General features: G+C 43.8%; 1 protein-coding gene across 3 annotated transcripts in view; it reads right to left on the bottom strand.

Moving 5' to 3' along the window:
- Window positions 1–2,077: 2,077 nt before the first annotated feature.
- The window catches only part of TBX5 (T-box transcription factor 5), a 50,014-nt gene continuing 41,918 nt past the window's right edge, over window positions 2,078–10,173 (bottom strand). For all 3 annotated transcript variants that reach the window (XM_039505583.1, XM_039505582.1, XM_039505584.1), the window contains exon 9: window positions 2,078–3,993. In XM_039505583.1, the coding sequence (XP_039361517.1) occupies window positions 3,416–3,993 (578 nt within the window). In that variant the 3' untranslated portion in view covers window positions 2,078–3,415. The remainder of the gene's footprint in view (window positions 3,994–10,173) is intronic.

Below are 10,173 nucleotides of genomic sequence, written 5' to 3'. Positions count from 1 at the left end.
GGCACCTGAGGCCTAGATCAATGGGCGTTGGGTGCTTATGTATCTTTGAGGATCTGGGCACTTGCCCCTTTCCTCTGCATTTTGCTCCTGGCTAGCGTAGGTAGCTCAATGCTCAGCTTGTGGCTTCTGGGAATCCCTTTCTTAGGCAAAGTGCCCAGGGCCCTAACTCTGGGATCTGAATACCACGGGGCAGCAGGGCGCTTAGGGAGTTCGACGTCGAAATGCTCTGTCCCCTTTGGGAATCTAGCACTTTTCCTTAAGGAGGGGCAGTAGGCCAAGAGCCAGCAGATTCGAGAGACCTTCCTGGCTCTGAAGCAAGCTCTGCGCCCTTGAGCAACTCAAGCCACCTCTTCTTTCCTGTCCCACCATTGGTTGTCTTGGCCATTTAGATTGCAAGCTCCTTGGGGCAGAGGCCGTCTCTCTCTCCCTGTGTTTGTACAGTACCTAGCACAAGCAGGCCCTGATTTTGATTGTGGCCTCTGGGAGTTACCATAATTCAAATAAATAATACATAAGGCACTGTCGCCACCTCTATCTCAACTTCCCAGAATCCAGGAAGGGATTTCAGTTTTTTCCATTAAGGAAAACAAGGATAAAATTAGTCAAATCAAAAGCGTAAGACCTCTCTTCTGAAGCATGAGAAATAATTGACCAATGTGGGTTTATTTTCTCTAACGCTCTTTAAGATGCAATTTAATTAGTCATTTATCTTGGACTATCTAGGTGCTGAGTATTCTGGAGGTCTAGCACAGGTTTTATGAAGTAGTGTAAAAATTGAGTAATTCCCATGGGCAGATTTACTGCTATGAAGAAGACCAGCAAAGGCCTTTGTGTATAACTTTAAATCCCATCAAGCCCTCAGAAGAAGGTTCAAGTGATCAGTAGGTCTTGTTTTGTCCCTCTGTGCCTGGGTCAATTTTTGTGAGTAAAAAGGACTCAGAGAGGTGCAACTACAAGACTGAGGCCTAGGAATGAGCATCGCTGGGAGTCCATTCCAGGTGAATACAGCAATCCAGTTCAGGCTCTTTTCCAAGGAGTCAGAGGCTCAGTAGGCCTTCTTCCATTGAAGTTAAAGGGAGCTTTGCCACTGCTGTTCATAGGAGCAGAATGAGATGGGTTAGAGATGGAGAAGAACTTTTAGGTCATTTCAGTCCATCTCCACTGAGGGAGGCATTTCCAGTTTGCTCCTTCCAATATATTTTCTAGTGCTAGTTTACATCTCATTTAAGATGTGGTGCTTCTGCCATTTCTTCAGTGAGACCATGCTGCAGCCTAATAAACCTCACTGGGCCAAATTCTGCCAACTTTACTCATTCTGAGCAGCACCTGATTCCAGGACTCCTCCTGCAGACTTCAGTAGACTATTTGCAGAGTAAAGCTGGTGGAATCTAGCCTCTGGCTGGCTACCCACCACTAGCCCTCCACCAGTGTGATGCTAAGGGTAGATTATAGGTTGGATATTGAATGGGAAGAGGGAAGAACATGAAGAAGGATAAGCAAAATAAAAGAATATTAAACCAAACATCACTTGTTATTAAAACCCCTTTTATATTTTGGAAGGAAGCACGGTTTTGTGCTTCAGACATAGAAATGGAACTTGAAAGCTCTGGGTTAAATTCCTGGCTAAACCTCAGACTCCTTCTGTGACCCATTACAAGTTACTTAACCTCTCTATGCCTCAGTTTCCCATTCTGCAAAATGGGGATGAATATTTCCTTTGTACCACCCTGTGCCTGTTTAGACTGTAGGCTCTTTGGGGCAGGAAATGTCTTTTACTATATGTATGTGCAACAAAATGGTGTCTCAATCTCTTCCAGAGCCTCTAGATGATAGCAAAATACAAATACATAATTATAATTTAGCTTGTGGTTGTTTGCTAGAAAGAACAGAAAATGGGTGTCTGGGTACCTTATATTCATAGCACCTGGTATTTATTAGACATAAATTGGCACACAAGAATATGGTACAACTAGTTAGGTAGGGATTTTTTTTTCCTTAGCAACATAGATGTGGTCACATTTCTATAGACAGTCCCACATACACACACACATTCACCCACATCCTCATTCCCCTTCATAATCACGTATACCCTGTTCTCTTAGTTAGGGTCACTTTTTATAGAGAGAGAGAGAGAGAGAGAGAGCGCACAGTGTGCAGGGGTGGGGAAGAAAAGAAACCATACTTGAATTCGAGTATCAATAAAATAAAAAACTCTCAACCAGCTGTGTTGCTGGTTTTATTACCTGTTATTACTTATTAGCACTCCTGTTTATAAATAAATAGTACCAGTAAAATATTACATCTGAAGAACCCTGCAATAAAAGTTTTTATTTATACACATTTTCTGCTTCCCTGCCACCCCTCTGTTTGCTGCACTTTTAAAACATGTTTTGGTCAGTGTCTCATTTAACATATGTGAAATAGTGTGCTTTTTGCTTTTCTTTCTTTGATCTTTGAAGAAAAATAAAGACTGAAAAGAAAGAGATGAGTTTACACATTTACATTTTCACCATTCTTTAAGAATGCAGGTTTTTTAAATTTCTTTTGCTGTCTGCAACTCCCTGGTTGGCTCAAGGCCTTGGTTTCTTGTTGCTGTTACGAGTTCTCCTGAAGACCAGCCTGGCTTTCAAGTTTTTAAGCTATCCCAGGACGTAGGGGTTAAAAAAGAGACAGTCGGTTAAAGAGGCAGAAAGAGAGATGTGGAGGGAAGAAGAAAGAGAGAAATACAGAGCCCAGCTTGGCAAGGAAATTATTTTACTAGACTGCTTCTTCTGGAGACAAATTTCAGGCATGTTGCATTTATATTTAAACAAAGCACAATGCAGTGAGTAATTGCAATCATGAAACAACACATGGCAGAGGTAGATACCTACTTTTCTGATTTGTGGGGGTGTCATTTGTTTTTGTTTTAAAAAAAATAACACACACTGAAATCCACCCTTTTTAGGCCTCTTTAAAAAGGGACAGTGTCTTTTTTGAGATAATTGCAAGAATATATATATATTATTATTATTTATTATATAACAATGTCAACATAAAAAAAAAAAGTAACATCCTAGTTGTTTTCGTCCAAGCACTCTGTGTTAAAGGCAGCAGGAGTTGAGTGTTCACTTGAAAACCAGAAGGAATAAGGGCACAAGTTTTGTGCAGCAATAACACAAATTCTGTGCAAGTGTGTCTGGAGAAGGGAATGGCGGGGGGAGTGTGCTGTTTTGTCAATTTTCTTTTGGAACAAAATAATAGAAAAAAGTCACAATGAGTTACTATTTAATCTGTGGTTTCAAACAGCTGATCGGATCAGTGTCCATCTCTCGAGTGCTAACTGTGAACATTCAGTTAAAGGAGTCTTGCAGAATATTCTTGTTTGTTTTCAATTTTTCATGGCTAGATTTCTTGCATTTCCCTTATTGCCTTGTTAGCTGTTCTCGCTCCACTCTGGCACCATGCCCACCCCATGAACAGAGTGGTACTGGTGAGGTGAAAGGGTTCTGGGCACCCCATGGGAATAAAGGAATTCTGCTGGCTGTATGCTGGGAGGAGACTGGATGCCCGTTTGAGGTCCACACTGCCGGATGATGGGCTGGTGAGAGACAGATGTTTGGTGCTGGAACATGCTGTGTGTGTCCCCTATTTGTGGTGATGTGTGATTGGCCACACCAGTGAGACGGGGCATAAGAGGACCAGAGGTGAAATGGGCAGAGAAATGCTGGTAGGGTAATCTGTCCATAGGCTGCATGGCAGTCACTGTGCAACTGCTGTAAGACGGCACGGTAGGCCACGTATTACAGCTAATGTCTTCCAGGCTGGGCACGGGGTCCGTGGAGGGAGCAGAGCTGGCATACATACAAGCTTGGCGCTGGGCAGATTCAGTCCTGTACGAGGTATTCAGTCCTTGCTGGGAGTAACTGGACCTGTAGAAGGGATCCTCGTCTGCTGGTGAGGTTTCCATGTAGGGTTTCTTGTACGGGTGCTCAGTGGTTGAACATTCCTCATCTGCTGAGAAATAAAATGCATAGTTATAAATAAGAACATGTTGCCCTGTGTAGGATCTTAAAGTGCTTTACAAGGATGGGTCAGTATCATCATTATCCCCGTTTTTTCAGAAGAGAAGCTGAGGCACCGCAAGTAACACACAACTGGGTCAAATTCTGCTCTCAGATGCACTGCTGTAAAGCTGGAGCCATTCCATGGAGTTGAGCCAGATTTACATTGGTAAAACCAAAAATAGCATTTGGCCCCAGGTCTCCAGACCTGCCAGATCCCTATTTTGTATTCTAGAAAGGAAAACAGGCTACAAGATAACCAGAGAACAGCCAGGACAGAATTTAGCAACAGGTAACAAAATTCTTTGCTATGTTAGGTCTTCCATATGAAGTGCCTACAGTTCACCTTAACTTTAGTCTCAGGGAAATCCTTTAGAAATAAGCATGGGAAATGGAAAATGTTCATTGTTAGGGTCCACATTTATGTGTAGGTATGTGATGAGAGACAGTATGGTCCAATGGATAGTTCATTAGCCTAGGACTGGGACACCTGGCTTATATCACTTGGCTCTGCCACTGACCCCTTGTGTGACCCTTGGTAAGTCAACCAACATCTGTTTCCCTTCCCACCTTTTCTCTGTCTTCTCTGTTTAGACTGCAAGCCCTTTGATCCAGAGACCGTCTCTTGCTATGTGAATGTACAGTGCCTAGCACGATGGACTTCTGATCATCGCTGGGGCTTCTCGGTGCTATTGTAATCAAGTAATACATAATGATATACTTCAGCTATAAATATGGAGCTTACTATAAACCCAACCTGGATTATATTACTGTTGCCTGATCGGAAACATCTAATTTCAGGGTTTACACCCCTAAATCAACTGTGACAAAAGCAAAAGCATCTTTCACCACTAAATCATAAAGAGCTTTCTCCAGGGCTGTCTTTGGTTTCTGCAGCATCAGTGGTTGAGTTCATAGCAGCAAGAGGAATAAGAGAAACAGCTGAGATGCAAATCTCAGAAGGAATACTCAAATAAATACGTATTTAGTCATAGATTGAAATCCTGGCTCCACTGAAACCAGGGGCAAAATTCCCATTGCTTTCTATGAGAGAGGATTTCACCCGTAGTTTTAATGCCAGATGGGACCACTGTGATGCTCTAGACTATGTCCTAGCCTGACTTCCTGCGTAATGCTGGTTATAGAACCTCACTTAGTAATTGCTGCATCAAGCCTATAATGTCTGGTTGAGCCATAGTTGAGCTTTAGCATCTCTTTTGGAAAGACATCCATTCTTAAATTAAAGACTTCAAGTGATCGAGAACCCACCATGCTTTAAATAAAGTCTAGAAAATATCTAGAAAAGTGGACTTCTGACACTGAGTTTTCAGAGAAGGCTACAAACATGAGGGCTGGTCAAAAACTTTCCATCTAAATAGTTTATTGAAACCCCCGTTTTCTGTCAAAGGTCTGTTTGTGAAAAGTGTCTGCTTTTCACACACAAAAATTGAATTCTCATTGAAAAATGAAGCACCTCAGAGTAGAAAAGTTTGCAGGTTTTGGCTCAAAATTGAAAAAATTCTATTTGGAATTGTCCCCACAGTGCCTCACAGGAGTTGTATTTTGGGTTCCTCAGGACCCTATTTTCCTCCATGGCCTGGGTTACACAGCAAGACTACATTTCCTATGATGTAGAGTGGCCAGAGACTCCCTTGATCCACTGCAGTGGCCCAGCAGGAGGGGGAGACCATGGTGCATCATGGGAGTTGTAATCTGGCCTGATATCCAATTCCATAGAGGAGAATCAGGGCATGAGGCTCTCAAACTGCAACTCCCATGAGGAACCACAGCAACATTTTTTCAAATAAAAATGTTCAGTTTTTGGCCAAAAAATTTGGGGGTTGGATTTTTTTTTGCCAGAAAGTCAAAATTGTCATGAGGATGGGGGGAGGGGGAGAAGGGAAGAGAAGGGGCAGGAATGAACATTGTCAGACCAGTTGTAGTGAAGAGCGAACATGCAAAGATGCGAGTACCCACCAAAATATGTGTGCACACATATTACCTTCAAAATGCATGTGCAACTATCAGGGGCGGCTCTAGCAATTTGGCTGCCCCAAGCAGTCATGCGTGCGGCAGGTGCACCGGAGCCGGGGGACCAGCGGACCTCCCGCAGGCATGACTGCGGAGGATCCGCTGGTCCCGCGGCTCCAGTGGACCTCCCGCAGCTGCGGAGGGTTCGCTGGTCCGGCGGCTCCGGTGGAGTATCCGCAGGCATGTCTGCGGGAGGTCCACCCGAGCCGCGGGACCAGCGCACCCTCCGCAGTCATGCCTGCAGGAGGTCCGCTGTCCCGCGGCTCCGGTGGACCTCCCGCAGGCATGACTGCGGAAGGTCCGCCAGACCCGCCTGCCGCCCTCCAGGGAAAATGCCGCCCCACGCGCGCGCTTGGCGCGCTGGGGTCTGGAGCCGGCCCTGGCAACTATCATCTCTGCAAGTGTGTGCTCTCCTGCAAATACAAGTCTGCTCATAATGTGCCTGCAAAAATCCCCAGGCACCCTGGGTGCCTGCAAAATGTAGTATTTGCATGTGCTGTCAGACTACATCTCCCATGATGCACCATGGGCTCCCCTCTTGCTGAGCCACCACAGTGCTTCATGGGAATCCCTGGCCATGCTACATTGTGGCCGATGTTCTCTTGCCAGAGTACCAAGCCCACATTGAAAAATGGGGACATGCAGAAAACATGCAAATGTAGGATCTTGTTGGTGCAACCAGTGAAACACACTTTTACAGGCCTGCCCATAGCTCACTGCTTTGAAAATTGGGATACTTAACAATTGCCTGTATATCCAAATTCATATACCTGGAGCCAAATTCATTTCTGGAGGATTGCAATCCCATCTTACAACACTGAAATCCACATTTTAAGCAAACACCAGAAATCTGAATTTCTAGCTATAGATACAGCTCTAGATAGTTTACACTGACGATCAGTGGATATTATACCCTTTCAGCTGCACTTAAATCTGAGAGTAAAAGAGGAGAACAGCACAATTTTGGGGTGAAATTTGGTGACATTTTAAAAGCAGTTAAACAATTATTACTTGGGTATAAACATGCATTATTCTAATTATCATTGATCTGATGGATCTCAGTAGTACTAGAAAAACAACGAGGAGTCTGGTGGCACCTTAAAAACTAACAGATTTATTTGGGCATAAGCTTTCGTGGGTAAAAAACCTACTTCTTCAGATGCATGGAGTGAAAATTACAGACACAGGCATAAATATACTGACACATGAAGAGAAGGGAGTTACCTCACAAGTACTAGATTAATACTAAATTAGTACTAGAATGAAGCTTACTTGGTGTCAGGGAATCATGGACATGATAGCCCTAATCCAGCAAAGCACATAAATTTAAGTCCTTTTGAAGTCAATGAGATTTAAGCACAAGCTTAAAGCTAAGCACATGCTTTTGTGCTTTGCTGAATCTGGGCCTATATCAGGAGATGGATTTAGAGTAACATCCTGTCTAACCCTCCTGAATATTTCAAAATTCTGTTCCCAAGAGCCGCTACTGAATAATAAGAACACTAGGGCTGAAAAACGTCTTGTAAAATGAAGCATTGTTCTGCTAATAAATTTTTCAGCATTAAGCTGTAACACAGCCCCAGCCATGCTCTGCTGGCACTGGGAAACACCAGCCCTGGGTTTTACTGTTTATTTTCCTTTTAAAAAAATAGTTGAACTTTGCGTTTTTTCATTGTACTAAGAATTTGCTTGAGTTACAACCCCAGGTTGTTGATTTTTCCATTTAGTCAGGACATTCTTCTCCCTTCCACAGCAGAACCAGGCAAACCTCTCCAAGTTATAGACCCTTTTCCAGATTTACTGTCAGGTGCAGAGAAAAAACAAACCTGACTTTCATTTTGTAAAATCAGGACGTTATAGGTCAGATCCTCAGCTGATGTAAGCTGGCATAGCGCCTCTGAATGCTCTGGAGCTGTGCTGCTTGACATCAGTTGAGAAACAGGCTGTCTACTTCCACACTTCAGTTTCCCCAAAAGTCTGATACCAGCCCCCCAAAAAGAATTCTATAGTTTATCCTAACTGCTCACAGTCTGCCCTTTGGTCCATCTTCTCAACCCCCACCCCGCTCATCCTCTGAACAAGTTCTTCAGTAAGGAATAAAATGCCGGTTTGTCTTGAAAATAGTTGCCATTGTGCAGTGAGGAAGCCAGTTCCTCAGCTGGTGTAAACTGGCAAAGTTCCATGGGGCCAGATTCTCTGGTCTGCTCTGCTCCCTTTCCACTCTTCCCAGAGCTCCCTAGCTGGCAGTACACCTGGCATGGAGTCCTGAGCAGGCACAGAGCTGACAGATCAGATTCTTGTGCCTCCCTCCCTACAGCTGGAAAATGGATCCTAAGAAGCCATTGCTATCTGGCACAGTTTAGAGCAACCCCAAGACACCTCTAAACTGTTTGGGGGCCAGGACACAGAATCCAAGGGCCATAATCCTCATCCAGATAGCTCCCCCACTTCCCAGGCTAAAGTGAACATAGCAGATAATCTTGACCATTGTCTTCAGTGGAAGTGGGCCGATTTACATCAGCTGAGGAATTGGTCTTGTGTGATTTTTCCTTGATGTTGTTAACTTGATAGCTTTCTAATGTATTCATTCTTGCAGAGCCCAGTCCTGCAAGGTGACAAGCACCCTGACCTCTGGCTACCATCACTGGGAGCTGAGGCTGCTAATCATCTCACAAGATCAGTCTATTATGATGGGCAAACCTCAAAGGTCTGAGGGTTCTGCTAAGTGTGGAGAAGCAGTCAAAGTTTGGGCAAAGCTTCTCCAAAGTGTATCCAAGCAAAACAGAGACTGCTAAATTAGCTGGAAACTTCGTGAGAACTGGCTTCCTCACAAGGAATTTGGTGCTCCTTTTATTGAAAGGATTTGAGCATAATTGGACCCAAGATTTTCGGTATTTACGACTTCCAGCTGGGTCGTAAATACCACAAGAAGAGCTTTTTAAATGGAATTTGCACGTTTCTGCCACTGGTCCCATCCAGAATCAGGTACAAAAATGTAAACTATATGGGCGGTTTTGCATCTTGTGGGTCAGATCCTCAGGGTTTCTCCTTTCAAGTCACTGAGGATCCAGTCCACTAGACTCAAGGCAACAAAGAATTGGGCCCTGTTTTTGTTTATAGAAGAAGTTTGTTCACATTCATCAGGCTCAAAAAAAAAAAAAGCAGGTGGGCTCAATTTGAGTTTATGCTGAAGACTTGAATGCTTTTTGTTATTATTACGCTACTCAATCTAGTTTACCCTCCCTGGGTTTGAATAACAAGCCAAAAGTTATAAGACCAACGAGAAGTAGCAAAGAAAACAATTCCTGGGAGGAAATGGGAAGGACCATTTTAAAAATCACCTAAGCAAAGGTGAATGATGCCTGTATCCTGGGACATGGGTCCAAAGAAAGGACTCACAAATGGACTTTGAGCCAATTGCTCAGCTCCTATAAATCAGCGTTGTTCCACTGGTCCAACAATGTCAAGATCTGCAATGTTGCTGTTAAACTTAAAATAGATTCCGAGGCAGAGACGGCTGCAATTTGTATGGAGACTTTGAAGGAGGGAGCCCAAAGTGGGAGCATCCCAGGGCCGGGGAGGTTCAATATCCTGTGGAGACAGATAAATGTACAGGGTCAGGTCAAAACTCTTGTTTGCTACAAAGGCAAGGAGGATGCATTTGATACCTTTGGTGTCAATAGCATAACCATAAGTAACCCCTTAGACTGAACAACAGCCACTGAATTGGGCATCCTAAAACTCTCAGAAACTGGGATGGTGTATGGCCAAAATAAAATAAAGGCCTTAAAGGAGAAGTTGTGCGGATTCTATTGAAAAACAGGGCTGTAGCTTATCTGTCCAGCATGCAGAGAAAACAACAATCCTGCTGCTTCCCAAAGTGAAGAAAGAAATGGGTAAGATGAAAAAGAATGGTATAAGTGCAGTACTGAATTGACAGAGGCGTGTGCCTTAATGGTGCCTGTTACAAGAAAAATGGGCATTTCCATATCTGTGAAGACCTACTGAAGCTCAGTGAAGCAGTAAGGAGAGAAAGTCATATTCTTTCCACCATGGACGGTATCGTCTCCAACTTCGCTGGTACAACAATTTGGAGCTA

The sequence above is a fragment of the Mauremys reevesii genome, linkage group 18 (assembly GCF_016161935.1).
Source record: "Mauremys reevesii isolate NIE-2019 linkage group 18, ASM1616193v1, whole genome shotgun sequence".
Lineage (NCBI taxonomy): Eukaryota > Metazoa > Chordata > Testudines > Geoemydidae > Mauremys > Mauremys reevesii.
Note: the sequence above shows the minus strand (reverse complement) of the source record. Positions and strands in the feature narration are given on the sequence as shown.